The sequence below is a fragment of the Eucyclogobius newberryi genome, unplaced genomic scaffold (assembly GCF_026437365.1).
Source record: "Eucyclogobius newberryi isolate DKJ021-1_F unplaced genomic scaffold, fEucNew1.0.hap1 SCAF_11, whole genome shotgun sequence".
NCBI lineage: Eukaryota > Metazoa > Chordata > Actinopteri > Gobiiformes > Gobiidae > Eucyclogobius > Eucyclogobius newberryi.
Genome location: NW_027315735.1, coordinates 19782838 through 19797138, shown reverse-complemented (window position 1 = coordinate 19797138; position 14301 = coordinate 19782838). Strand labels below are relative to the sequence as shown.

Sequence of the window (14301 nt, the reverse complement as noted above, 5' to 3'; positions counted from 1 at the left end):
TAAATGATTCAAACAATGCAGTTTAAATACAAGTTTATTGTTTACATTGTATTTGTTAGTAATGTCACAACATAATATATCATCTTTTACATTTAATAGAAGTCCTGAGTACAATATAAAATTAAAGAGTATTTGCTTGGTTTGGACATTGTCTGGCCAATATGATTGTACTCCAGAGGCAATATTGCCATTACAAGATAAATTAATATTTTAATTTAAACTACAGAAGAAGCAATGAACAAGAAAGCAGCATGCAAAATGTGTGTTCACAATCACCTTAATACCAATAGTTTACTTATGAAGTACAATTATCTTTTTGTAATAGTTCATTGATTAATTTACAAAGTACTATTGTTAAAGATGAAAAGTGTAACTTTTCTGGTATAGGCTCTGACACCTGCTTCTCTCCATGGAGATGTTATTGCTTTGCCTGAAATGTTCCACAGTATGGCATTGAACATGTATTTAAATCCAGAAAAAGCATGCATTCTTAGAGTGATCTGTACTGTAATTTGGCCTGGTGGTGACACCTGCTTGACTTCATGAAAATAGATACATATTTGATGCAGTACTGGGGAACATTACAGGCATAGCATTCTTATCTCCATGGAGATAAGCAGGCAGGAGGTGGACCCCCGCATCTGAAAATTTACATACATTATGGAAATCAAGCACTACTTTTGTTCAGTTACTTTGGTAACATTTTGAAGCACAGCACTCTTCTGCTGTAGAGGCAGATGTTTGTAAAATGTAAGGGAGATTTATACTTTTACTGCTTTGAATATTTAGTATGTATAAAAACACAAGTCATATTACAAATTTTACTTTTTAGATGGTTTTCGCTTAAGACTCAGGGACCTCATGGAGCCAAACACTCTCTTCCCCAAATCTCGTAGTGAACGGGAACGTTGTAGTGTTCTCCTGGGTGGGGATGGAGAGAATGAAGGCGAGGACAGGGGGGACATGGACTGACAGCTGCCCTCTAGACTCTCAGAGTGAGACAGGTTAAAGAGGCTGGCAGTTGAGGACAGGCCCTTGTCTTCCCTCTTTCGCAGTAGTCTGACCCCTTCATCCTTCCTCATCAACCCCTGTCCCACATCTAAGGAAGAAACCCAAAGGCTGCGCTTTACAGGCTCATCGTGGTGCCGGGACACAAGCAGACCCTGGGACTCACTCCTGAAGAGGGATCTTCTGGAAAGCCTGAGACTGGAGCTGCGCCTTTCTCCTTCCTCTCTCCCCCTTCTCTTGGAGAACATGGGGGAGCACTCTCCTTTGGGTTCATTCATCCAAAATAAATCCTTGTCTGGTTCCCTCTTATAGCTTCCACCAGTGTTCCTCCTCCATCCAAAGCCATACTCAGCTCGGTCTTTCTCCTCCTGCTCACTTTCCGGGTCCCTTCCAAAGAGACGCCCCTCAAATCGACCCCACAATTTTGTGGCGTTCTTTTTGGGAATTTGAACACCTCGTTCAATAGCTTTTTCCTCAGCCCAAACTGAGCTGAAGTCCTCTCTTTTGGCATAGCTGCTGACAGTGGCTGCTCTGATTAGCTTGTGTGAGGCATGCTTCCCTCTGTAAAGGGCCTGTTTCTCGTCTCTGTTCCATCCTCCTCCTCCACTCTGCCGAAGGGATCCTCCTCGAGGCGGAATGCCACAATGATCCACTACAGAGCTCCTTGTGTTTGTGCGGGGAAGGGAACATTGAAATGGGGCATCTCTGCGAAAAACTGAGAGTGGAGTGGCTCCCATAGGAGAAGGTTGTAGAGGATGCGGAGGTGATCTGGCCCTTGGGGTTGGACGAGAGGCAGGGGAAGAAGCGGTGGATGAGGGGAGGTCATGTGGGTAGTAATGTGGGTGGTGGTGTGGAGTAGGCATGTAATTGGATTGGTACGGATGTATAGGGCTGCTGGTGTGTGAAAGAGGAGGAGTGATACTGCTCTGAGACTGAGGTGAATGTGTAACGCTTAAAGACAACTGGATTGGTCTCTGTGTAGCCATTTCTCTTGTGTAGTCATGAGACTGGTCACTTTGAGTCACCAGGTGGCTTTTACCATGACCCCTCATGTTTCCTGGTGTCTCTACATCAAAGCAATCAATATCCAGCTCCACCCCTTGCTCCATCAGTCCCACTACAACATCTGTAGACAGGCCAGAGAGGCGGGAAATCTCCTCCACCATAGGAAAGTCATCAAGATTAGGACTGGATTCTCGATTAAAGCTGTTTCGCTGGGAGCTAGGAGCTGATCCTGAATTGGACCCATGCACTGACAGGTGCTCTGGGACACTACTACTAAAGTCCAATGATCGACAAAAATGACCTGACCCAAATGAGGGTGCAACTTCTAAAGAGCTGCGATGGCTCAAGCTGGAGGGGCAGGTGGAGATCCGAGGTCGTGGTCTAAGTGCTGGAGCAGGTGTGGAGAACAGGGATGAGGCAGAGGCAAGCTCACTTCTCAGTGCTCCACAGCTTCCTGATTTTGGGGTGTCCGCAAGACTCCGGCTCGAATTTAAACCAGGATTGAGGTTCAAATTTAAATTAAGATGCAAGTTTATGCTCAAATCCTCTCCAGTGGCAGAGGGCAAATTACCCAGATTTATGGAGTTTCTTGTTGCTTTTTTCCCAGTGGTGATTAAACTCACTCTGGCAGAGTTCCCCAGCTGAGACTTGCAAGGCGTGATGCTGCCACCAAGGGCACATGGTGTGCTTGGACTCTCAAAGGCAGAAAGAGACTGAGTGGACCCATGGCCTTTTCCAGATGTGCAAACACCCCTAAGTGAGACAGAACCACACGAGCTCAGATCAGTGGTGGACACAGACCCACGGGTGTGGTACTGCCGAGCCAGACGATTAATGTACTGCTCTAACTGGGTGAAGGAAATCTGGTTTGGAGTGGTTGGTTGAACAAGGAGAGAGTGAGCACTGAAGTTTTGGGGCTGAATGATGTCTTCAGATTGGAGATTTTCAGCACTAGGAGTGGCTTGAGTAACTTCCTGTGTGGTAAAGAGAGGACTTTGAAGAGCCACGGCATGCAGTGGGCTGGGAAAAGGGTACACCTCTTTGGTCCTTCGTGACACTAGGTCTGCACAGTAGCGTGGGTCCAGTTGAGATTTTAGATCGATCAGTGCTGAAGGTGAAGGTGGAGAGAGCCGATGAAGAATGGAAGGAATTATGGAGTTGCTGTATCCGGAGCAGAGGTCAGACAGAAAGCTTAAACCACTTGCTTCGAGATAATTTGGTCCTGTGACACAAAAAGATATGGCTTACATGGTTAGTGCTATAACCCTCATTTCTAAAAATGTGTTGATTTTTTTTTCTCCTCACCTGTATCTTCTGCTTGTTCGTGGCCCTCGGCTTCAATGTGGTGCTGTACTCCATCTGCCCACAAGGTGTCAGTGCTGTCAGGCAGGGGGCACTGGTCCCACAGCTTCTGGGGTCTGGCTGGTGCCTGTCCATGAGCCACTTCACTAGAAACCGAGTAGCAAGAGTCCGACAGAGAACTGCCACTCACAGAGTAAAACCCTAAGAGAAAATAGCTTCAAGTGAATTTTAATTTTGTAATTTAATGTAGGTGTATAAAATAAAATGTCAATACATTATTTAAATGCCCAACAATAAGTTTCACATTTTCACCTAAAATTGCACCGCAGTAATATGCACATTTTTAAAATCACAGATTTAATAAAATAATTTATTTTACTTTATAGACTTTAATGAAGTTATACCAAGACCTAATTGTTTTGATTTACCCTTTAAAGCAGGTAGACTTAAATATAAAAAATGTGTACAAATAATTGTGACATCGATATTTAGCTCTTTTGCTAAACATAAGTCTATTTCATTGGAATGACTACAGTGTAAGAGTTTGGCATGTTTGAGATTAGTGTGAACTAAATGTGTCAGCGCCAAGTCCCAGAACAAACACAAGGCCAAAAAGACCATGGTTAATGTTTAATAGGACTTCTCTCTTACACAAGGCCGAGGTGTCAACATGCTGCCCACTGTATTGCTTGGGTGTGGTATTTACCTGAACTAGGTCTGGAGTCACTGTCCATGTGGGCCGTGCTAATGGGGTCAGTCGTGGGGGGAGAGAGCAGGTCAGAGGAGGCGTCCCAGGATAGAGTAGACCAGCGTGAGTGGCCCCCACAGCCTGCAGAGGTGTGGACTGCTCCATCTGCAGTCTCCCCTGGGCTGCTTTGGGCCAGAGATGCAGTGATATCTGGCGGAGATGTAGCCTGTGAATAAACAACCTTACATTAGATGACATCACCACATGCTTAAGAAGATAATAGACACATCTTGGTACATTATTGTAATAAGAAATATGTGACTCAATGTTCAATACATATGTTCAAGACAATGTACTCGTTCATGTCAAAGTTTACCAGTAAAAGTTTATATCTAAACATGTAATGATGAATTAAACTACATACACTCGGATGATGTCACTCCTCATTTATGTGAACCACATATCTGATTCCTTTAGGTAAGCAAAGTGCCTCCATTTCCTAGATTAACTGGGCCAGGATGGAGCGCAACCCCCCTTGTAATTATCTCTCTCCAAATGCTTAGGACGGCAGCCAAGAGCCCCCCCCACCCCCCCGAATAGGGCTGATCAAGCCCAGACAACAGCCGCACTGTGAGTGGCACTGATCAATCCTCTTGTTGCTGAGAAAACAATACAGGTAGTGAGTCACCACTGGGGCGACAGGAGAGGGAGGGGGGGATAAAGGAAGACGACAGATGACGCAACAAAGAGCAGCTTGAAACAGCAGAAGGGACGGGGGTGTACTCAGACAGGACAGGCCCAAAGAAGAGAAAGTTTGAGACTAGGAAAAGGGACAATCAAATATGTATTGTCTGTATATTTTACTATAAATAAAATAAATTAAAATATGAATAATAATGTATTAATTGCGGAATAATATGGCATTTATTTGTTTTAGTTAATCAATGAAGTCATTAGATTGCCAAAGGCTTGAGAATCATAGTCCATCATATCATATTAATCAGTATCACATTTTGTAAACGAGTACTCGTTATCTGGAGTCCAGTTATTTTAGCCGTAGTATTTGCAGTATAAGGGTTTGTGCACCATAGTTTTTAACTGCGATATCACTTTGCAGTAGTAATAAAACGTTCCGCTTGTGACCTATGTCCCTTCACTACTCTGTCCACATTCTCTTGCATGCATTAGCTGTAGTCAATCTGAGACATGGATGAGTGGGTGCCCGAAACAAGAGAAAAGGGACCAAAAAAACCGAACGAAGTGACTCATGCTGCAAGAAAAAGTGAAGACGGTGGGAGAAAGAGAGGTCTGATGGGTGCGTGGTTGCCGGGTGAGCGAGAAGGGCATCTAACAAGACCCCAGCACCCCCACGCTCCTTTAAAACTCTCCTGTTGGTCAAATAATCCCCCCACCCCCTTCCTATACTATCCCTCAAGCTTACCACCCCCTACTCACCATGGCTACAGCTGCTGGCTTCAACTCTCCCTCGCATCTCTACCCACCCACACACACGCACTAGTTACACAAACTATTAAAGAAGATACAGGATTCAAGTGAACGGTTGCTTGTTCAGTCCGTTCTAACAGGAATAAACCCTTTTCATGATCTAACTAAATTGTCTTTCAATTGTGTGTGAAAATCCTTGTTTGTTTTAACCACTGACTTGGTTATAAAGTACATTATTCAAAGTCCCAGAGGCCAAGATTGCAGCCACGCAACATAGGACCACATATTTGAAATACGTTTACCAAATGTTAAACTATAAATAAGGCCATATTTCTATTCCCTCAAATCCTTCAAAACCTTTTTTAGTGCTATATACTGTTCCGCTTCAACCAACTCACCAGGATAACCTTCACAGATACACGCTCTTGGGCTTAAGGTTTAGCGTTACACAGAAACCAGTTCAAGATCAAATCATAGGCGATGGCCAGACAAATGGCAGGGGGTTTGCCCACTATGAAACATGATACAAGTCCATTTGAAGAGGCAACTGCAGCCTCATTGGTACAACATGTAGGAAATGTATGGGTCGATTGGATAATAATGTTAGTGTGTTCACTCTGCAGCCGTACACCTACTCCAATTGACTGTATTATGTCATTATCGCAAAACAAATTGCACTGAAGGCCATTTTGAGGCAGAACACATTTGTCAGAATATTGTGTAGGAAGGAGTTTGCTGCACAAAGGAACACACTTGTTCTGAACACCATTTATTATTCATGAATTATGCATGCATAACAAAACAAACCATGCAGCTCTGCAGCTCTTCAAGCAGATTGCAAATATTCAGGTGGACCACAGCAAATGAAAGTATAAGCATTACAGAACCTGAGGTAAGAGGAGCAAAAGACTATAAGGGTCATTTGAATGCACACACTCTGTGGATTTTCTATCACACATTTCCTTGGTCAGCTTGCTATTTTAGAACACGGTGTTCACTTGGTGGCAACTGGTATAATATTAGCCTTGACGTGTTTACTGAAAATTAGAGATGCATCAATGTAGCTTTTTCACTTTCAGTATACTTTGGATTCAAGTCTAGTCCTATCTGCCAATACCCAATATCAAAATACCAAATCAGAGACAGTTCTTCCTTAAAGCACAAATAACATGCCACAAAACTGTTATGTTAAGTTAAGATGTGATTCAACTACCAATAGAATAGAACTACATTTATGAAAGTTTAAAATTTACAAGACATTCTGAGACAACAATAAATAGTCAGTAGAAACTCTGAACACATCCTTGAACCAACCCATAACAGTAAAAGAGCTGATAACAGTATCGGTGGGTTTGGAAAATTAAAAACAGCAAAACTCTGATCATAAAATGTGGATTTGTATTTAATTCAGTGACAGAGTTGAATCACATGGCACACCCGACCTTCCAAAATACAATAGGCAAATAACAACATGATTTAGCTTTAGTCTCATCTCAACTGCAAGGGCAGTGTTTCTCAAATTATGGTACCTGTACCACTGGTGGTAAGCTCCTTCTGGTGGTGCTCAGACAACTATTCAGGTTATGTGTTTGTCTAATTTAGGGTAAACAATTTATGACATTTTTGTTCTATTTTGGCTATTGTGACAATGATGCAGTCAACATTTAGACCTAGTTCAGCCCAAAAATAAACCTAAAATAGCTCTATTATAGACCTGGTTTAGATAGTGGTACTCAGAAAGCCAATGATTTTCTTTGGTGTGGTAAGTTTGGGAGCCACTGCACTAAGACCTGTTTTGGCCTTGTGACTCTCCTCAGCAGCTACAAAGTGTCAGTTGTAGTCAATATTGTCTGAAAAGCTCGTCTTCACCCGAGTAAATGTCATTTATGTTTGTGCTGCGGGGGCCGAACAGCTCCGAGGGCATGTTTCCAGACCGTCAGCTCCCCAGAAGTGAGAATGAGCAATGCCACAGGATATCTCAGCGCCGCGGGGGATGCACTGCTAAGTTGTGTTTAGGTGGGTGGTGAGGACATGAGCTGCACTTCCAAACTTTAGCTTGTCAGATGGCAGCATAAATCCAGTCTCAACTAGGAAGATTATTCCTATTTTAACTTTTCTTCCCACAGTGTGGGCATTGCTTTTACTTTGCAATAGTATAAAAAGAGAAGTTACAAGTCTAGCTGGTACAAATCTCTAACCTCAAATCAAGTTTCCTCCAGATCCTCCTCCATAACCACCATAACTATCAAGAGTAATGGAGTATTTTTATCAGCTGCATGTACTGTTGGGGTTCTAGTCACATATTCAATTCAATAAACACTCTGTGAATTCCATTTGGTTCTGTAGAACTAGGCCAAATGTGTAGTGCAATGATGCAATTAGTGTTCCATTGGAGTCCCATAATGAGGGAGAAGGGTTGATCCTTTTCAAATACATGATCAAATAAAATAACATGAGCTTTAATTTGAAATACTGCTGTGTACTTGAAGCCCATCCAGCTGTTCAATTTGAGATTGATACATTACACGTGATTAAATATATTATAATGTAGTACAATAATGTTTTTGACGTTATCGCACACTAGTTATAAAAACATGTAGCCTTTTTCCAGTTAAGATGCATTTGTGACATCCGAGTTCCTCTGTGGTTGGATCAGCATCCCTGTTTGAGGATGTTACCTGCTCACGTCCTGCCCTTCTGTATTACATGTCAACCTACATTCTCCACATTCTCCTAACAAAAAGAGACCAGGGTATCAGTTTCAGGGCAACACTGGGAAAACAAAAAGGTTGGTTATGTGTGGGACAGTTCACACATAACCTTTGGGATAGAAATGGAGGGGAAGTTAAAAAGGTTATTCCACAGAGAGACCGTTCATACTGTTACTGTCACAGAGTGTGATGTGAATACAAACAGCTCACAAAGTGACCTTTCGCTGATGAGCTCTTGGACCACCACAGCCAGAACACAACAGCGTCCAGTTAGAGGGGTGTGAGTGTCTATTAATACCAGGCCCTTAGGCTACACTGTCTCTGTGCCCTTGAGCAGGGCACTGAGCCAAGCAGACAGACTGGGGGTCCATGAAGTGTCACTTTTTTACAGTCGGAGCAGGAGCTGAAACGCGCGTGCATGGTGCCCACCATGGTGCCCACTGGCGCAGGGGCTTCTTGGGCAGCTCACCTGGCGCCCTTTCCCCTCATACACACTTCATGTTGAAATGGCGTAGGGCTCTCACTGACCTGTTGCCCGCGGGATGTCACACAGCTCCGCTCCGAGGTCCGACCGTTGTCCAGCGCCGCGTCCACGACCTCCAGCTGTTTGCACCGGAGCAGCTCCAGCTCCAGCACCCCCGCCAGCGTCGCCTTGAGTCGCTCCCCGATGCGGACGCGCTCCGAGCCCGACCACAGGGAGTTCACACAGCCTCTGCGCCCCGCCATCCTCCGGCTCGAGCCCACAAGCGCCACTTCTGTGTCGGGGACTAGGCTCCGGTGGCGGACGGAGCAGCGCGAGCCCGACACCGTCTCATCCCCACGACGGCCCAGTGGAAGAAGCAGCAGGGAACACGGAGACTCAGCATGACCGACGTGCCATGCAGCAGCCGCAGAGCATCGACCCGCCGAGCAGCACCGCCGTGGGGCCCGCTGCGCCCGCACCTGACGCAGTCGATGGTCTGAACCGTGAGAATGCGCGTGCGTGAAGTGCGTGAAGTGCGCGCGTGATGCCGGTGCGGACACTTCGTACCAAATGAGACAATGCAATAGACTCTAGAGGAACCGTAGCGTCACATGTGGAGCAGGCTGCGGAGGGGGGAGGAGCCACTGCGCCAAAGCCGTGCTCTCATTGGACAGAGAAGTTTTTCAAACGGACTGTTCATGTTTTAAGACTGTGTAATAAACGACATTATCGTTCAAATAACCACGCGCGGACTCTGTTGGAAAAGTCAGCTGTTGGTGCGCGCAATAGCATTTTAAAAGCAGGGCAGTTCTTGTAGCATAATCACTTAAAGCCTAAATAAAGCTAATGTTTTCATGCACAGAAATAGGCGAGTTTAAACAACATTTATGTGACTGGTTGCACAGATTACAATATGTTGAATGTTTCAGTTGAAGCTGGTTGTCATTCAAACTGTTCATGGTGCAACAGTGACAGGTGCATGGCCCTTATTCTAACCCTGTCTTACCACCTAGTTAACCACTAGAGGGCGACATGTTGCCTTCAGTGTCACAGGAGCCGTTCTGACCATTCACTTTATCCAGATGGAGAGGACAAGCCAGAAAAGCCACATTTTTGGGGGCATATTACTAGTCTAAGCCTATAAGATACGATGAAGTATCTCTAAAACATGTTTTCTTTTGTAAAATTTTACATATTTAGGCCTCTGTTTTGAAGGTACTATATTTTATGTTGTAGGCTTTACATTATGTATGTTATGTATGCTTTTTTATTGGTGTAGTTGATTTTTGATTTTATTTTTCTGTGCAACTGATGTTTAGGGGAGACTGGGGTTGGTTGTTTCTTTATTTTACATCCATATGAATTGCTCAAAAACGAATGTATTGAAAAATATATCGCAAGAAAGAATGTTAGGTAACAAAATAGTGAACAAAAACATGAACAAATGTGATACATTTTTGGTTTGATTTTAATTCAAATAAACACATTTCCTGAATTGAGTGAATTTAAATGCAAATCTGTACATGCATTTCATTAATATTTCAATAACATTTGTAAAACAACAATATAAACCTGTATTGGGGATCAATAACTTTGATTAATGATCAATAACAGATTAAGGTAGTTTGGTAAGATTATTTGTTACCCAAGACTTGAAGCTTCTTTCCTGCTTTAATTAAATTAATATTTAAGGTGCAATGTTTTTGATGATATATGTCAAAGTTTGACAACCAATCCTACTCTCGCTTTGTGATGCAGAGTCTCACCTGTTGTACACGTAAGTGAGACCAGCTCCAACTGGACTTTTTTTTTAGGCTTACTTTACTTTTTTTTTTATAGCCCTGCTAATAAAATATGTCTTGATTGTCGCCCCAACTTTCCTAATGGCATTGGTTGTTGATATTTTTTATATTAATATAATTTATTTTTTGTTTCTTACTTTTACTCACCTTCTGCTGGTCAGCTGCATGTCTGCTAAAAAAGGATTTTCCTTTGGGAATGAATAAAAGTAATGATGACAGCTTTATCTGAGATGTCAGATTTTTAGACCTGAAGTTGACAAATTATGCATTGTTGTTCTTTTGTTTTGAATCACAAATTGGGCTGCCCTAATTACACTTGGAGCCTATGCTTGGCCTCAACACAGTCTTGGATTTGTACTTGATTATCACAACAATGTCACAAGAGGATGAGAAAGGGCTTCTGTGGATAGCGAGTGCATGTAAATCTGGTTTAAACCGGTAAAATGAGGCCAAAGAACAGGGACAGAGCATCCAGACTCTTCTCAGGGACAAGGAGTGTGCTTTTGTTTGTTGGTGTCACATTTCAACTCCTCCCTTCTCTCCTATAAAACTGTGGTCCTCCAGGCAGCTCATTGGAGTTTACCAACTTCCACCCGAGGGGACTTAAGTGTCAGCCTGGGTAAGACCATCGCCACCTCCATCGCTTCGGGTCAAGCTGCCTGAAAAAGGAACAAAAAAAGATGGCTCCTTTTGAAAAATCCATGGAGATGATGCCTTTCAAACAGAGAAAATGCCTTGGTGAGTGTTCAAGATTTACTTTATTCACTGAACTTCATTTGTCATCATCAATAACAAAGTAATCAATTCTCTTCTGCAGCCACAAGAAAAGATGAAGTGTGCAATATCCGAACTAAATTCCCAAACAAGTTGCCCGTGAGTGCAGTTTACTATCATTTTATTATCACTATGGAATATATGGACAATACAAGTTGGTAAGTCGCTTTACAATTGTGTGTATTTTGCTTCTGTAGGTAATTGTTGAGCGTTACGTCCGTGAAAAATCTCTTCCTCTTTTGGACAAGACAAAATTCCTGGTTCCCTTTGAATTCACGTTGGGTCAGTTCCTCTGTCTACTCAGGTATGGAAGTATGTTCTGCTCACACAAAGCTATTTTAATTAGACCATTTTTAGTCAAACGCCTCCTCAGCATCTCCCATCCTACTGTCGCATTTGCATTATGTTCCTGAAGATATGAGTCACTGCAGCTTGTCTTATGTGTTCCCTTTTTATTCCTAGAAATAAAATTGATCTGGAGTCGACACAGGCCCTGTTTCTTTTGGTGGCAGAGAAGAGCATGTCATATATGTCATCGAGCATGGGTGAGATTTACTCCCACTACAGTGATCTGGACGGTTTCCTTTACATCACCTACGCCTCGCAAGAAGTCTTCGGAGCTCCTCAGACACCAGAGCGGCAATGCTGAGGACCTTCAGAACTCAGAAAACCAAACTGGCCCAAACTGGGACAAACCAAGCTGCGATTGCTGCTGTCCTCAACTGCACATGAGCCGCCCTCACCTTGGCTCTGTCAGTTTTAAAGTGGACTGTTTACATGGTTTTAAATCACAGGGAGACTGTGGTTCATACAGAGTATAAACCACAGATATGCTGCCAGTGCAATATTAAATCCATTAAGAACTTTGTAAAACAGGGTCAATATCCAGTTCTTTATAGCACTTACTGTTCTTGTCCTGATTGCCATTATGTTCCCTCAAAATGTGAAACTAAATCATTGCATCAGAGACAAGCCTGCAGTTCTCATTGTTCAGTAACAGCCAACAATAAAATACGGTAATTTTAATCCAAGGCTTGTTTGTTTGTTTGTTTTCACACCTCACCAAAATGGCAAAAACATGCAAATATAATTGAGTTTGACCACTCACTAGAAAAGTTTAGATCACACGACTTAACAGTCCAGTTAAGTTAAATGCATTCATTCCTTTTCTACCACTTTTTCCCTTTCGGGGTAGCGGGTGACTGGAGTTTATCCCAGTGACTTTGGGCCTTAGGCAGGGTACAAAAGTATTACGTTAAATTATTTGGGCAATTATTCAAATAGCCTATAATTAGCGCTCTAAACATAAAGGTGCTTCATTCCTAACCGACCTGTCAGAAGTGGCACCTCAATAAAGGAGTCATGACTGTGTTAACTAAGCTTAACCCAATCTACTTACAGCAAAGGTCAGATCTACAGAAGAGCCCCCAGAGTGCAGTTCACAGAGTGGAGCCCCGAATGAAGTCCCCTGAGTGCTGCCCCCTGAATGCAGTCCCCAGAGTACTTCTTATTTCCAACATATTTTATTATCATTGCCTTAATAAATATGATTTTATTGACATAATTAATCAAAGGTAATAATAATTATAATATTAAATTCAACATTTACATGCTGAAATGAGTGCAGCCACTAGTAGATTTGAGTAGATGTCCAATAGGATCCAAACAAGAACAAAAAGTGAGAAAAGGGGATAAATGATGAGACAAGATGAAATAAAGAAAGGAAAGCACATGTAAAGCGAGAGAGAGAGAAAGAGAGAGAGCAGACATTGCTGTTCAAGGGCAGGAGGCAACTGTCCAGACACTCACACATGGAGACCCGGTCACTTCACACCACTCTGTGCAATTCAGTTCCTTTGTGCTAATTTACTATCATCCTTGAACAAGAGCGACACCATGGCAGCTGCCACATGTAAATTAGGCTATGTACATAATGTAGAGCTGATTTCTGTCTGTCAATCATTGTAAAGGGAGAATCTGGTTGGTCAGTGGTAACAACACAGGGACTTCTGCTTTGAGTCTGAAGCAAATGAGCGGCCAGTTCTCATGGAAATATAAGAAGATCCATGCCAGTTCTGAACGTGTGGCCTCCAAAACAACACCAAACCTGATTGAACACCATTATGTTTATTATTTAACATATGTTATTATTATTGGCCAGACAATAATGATTTTATTGACACAATGAATAAAAAGTAATAATGTTATAGTTGAGTTAAAATGTTGAAATGTAAAGTAGTCCTAGAGGTCCCTGATGGTTCCCCCTGCTGTATAGTCTATGGGCCACCTGTTCTAGACAAGGATGCTATATTATTTGGTAAGATTGCAATGATGGTCCCAGTCCTCAGAATGCAGTACTCAAATAGATACTAGTAGACGTGACATATAGGATCCAAACGAACGACAAAGTGGAAAGTGCTACTGATAGACACAATTTAAATGCAACGATGAATCCAATTTAATAATTCATTAGTTTAAGTCTTGCCTTGAAATTTAATATTGGCCAGTGACTGAATATGATGCTTAATTAAAACACCATTATGAAAATGTGGTTGTTTTAAGTCTCTAATTTAACCATTTCATATTTGTGAAAATGTCAGTAATGGTGAAGCTGTTAGGCTGCAATATTATTTTGTAAAATTGTAATGACTAGTGCAGTTACTTTCTTCTTTAATTTTATCTTATGAAAGAAAATCTGCAGTTCATTCCTGAAGACACCATGTTATAAAGAAAGCGACCTGCGAATAGGTCAACATTTAGATTAAGTTCCGACATGCAATTAAAACATATTTGCCAAATGTCACACAAAGACAATAATATTTGCACTTAATTACTGCCAACATGACGGTGGGGCCTTGGTGAGTATAGAGTAAAGTCAGGGAAAAGCAGTTGCCATTGGATAATGAATAGGTCAGAAAGGGGGAATCTCTCATTTCATGGTCTCACCGGAAGCTGAGCAAGTGCATAAGCTCGAGCAGATGTAACAGGGTTTGTACTAGAAGCAAGTCTTGTATTCTCAGAGGACTCATTCAGTGACCTCGTGTGACGTCCCAGTGCTTCAGGATCAAATTAAACGAAGCTAGTTATAATTGACCAACAGAT

The 14301-nt window shown here is 42.5% G+C and overlaps 2 protein-coding genes across 2 annotated transcripts; one reads left to right on the top strand and one right to left on the bottom strand.

The window, feature by feature from the left end:
- Window positions 1-16: 16 nt before the first annotated feature.
- LOC140352085 (uncharacterized) lies at window positions 17-8983 on the bottom strand. The gene is made up of 4 exons (XM_072437677.1): window positions 8689-8983; window positions 4022-4229; window positions 3319-3516; window positions 17-3235 (listed from the first exon to the last, which is right to left on the bottom strand). Exons 1-4 carry the CDS (start codon window positions 8884-8886, stop codon window positions 822-824), a joined length of 3018 nt encoding a protein of 1005 aa, XP_072293778.1. The 5' UTR covers window positions 8887-8983; the 3' UTR covers window positions 17-821.
- A 1999-nt stretch (window positions 8984-10982) lies between these two features.
- On the top strand, window positions 10983-12225 carry map1lc3cl (microtubule-associated protein 1 light chain 3 gamma, like). The gene is made up of 4 exons (XM_072433363.1): window positions 10983-11163; window positions 11243-11298; window positions 11397-11503; window positions 11662-12225. The coding sequence occupies exons 1-4, from the start codon at window positions 11106-11108 to the stop codon at window positions 11846-11848; spliced, it is 408 nt and encodes a 135-aa protein (XP_072289464.1). The 5' UTR covers window positions 10983-11105; the 3' UTR covers window positions 11849-12225.
- The last annotated feature ends 2076 nt before the right edge of the window (window positions 12226-14301 follow it).

Excerpts from the sequence above, each read along its gene's own strand:
- LOC140352085 (XM_072437677.1), bottom strand. The coding sequence starts at position 8,886 with ATGGCGGGGCGCAGAGGCTGTGTGAACTCCCTGTGGTCGGGCTCGGAG. Across the intron at positions 4,230-8,688 it reads TGACATCCCGCGGGCAACAG|GCTACATCTCCGCCAGATAT; the intron begins GTCAGTGAGAGC and ends GTTTATTCACAG. Across the intron at positions 3,517-4,021 it reads TGACTCCAGACCTAGTTCAG|GGTTTTACTCTGTGAGTGGC; the intron begins GTAAATACCACA and ends ATTTTCTCTTAG.
- map1lc3cl (XM_072433363.1), top strand. The coding sequence starts at position 11,106 with ATGGCTCCTTTTGAAAAATCCATGGAGATGATGCCTTTCAAACAGAGA. Across the intron at positions 11,164-11,242 it reads CAAACAGAGAAAATGCCTTG|CCACAAGAAAAGATGAAGTG; the intron begins GTGAGTGTTCAA and ends TCTCTTCTGCAG. Across the intron at positions 11,299-11,396 it reads AATTCCCAAACAAGTTGCCC|GTAATTGTTGAGCGTTACGT; the intron begins GTGAGTGCAGTT and ends TTGCTTCTGTAG.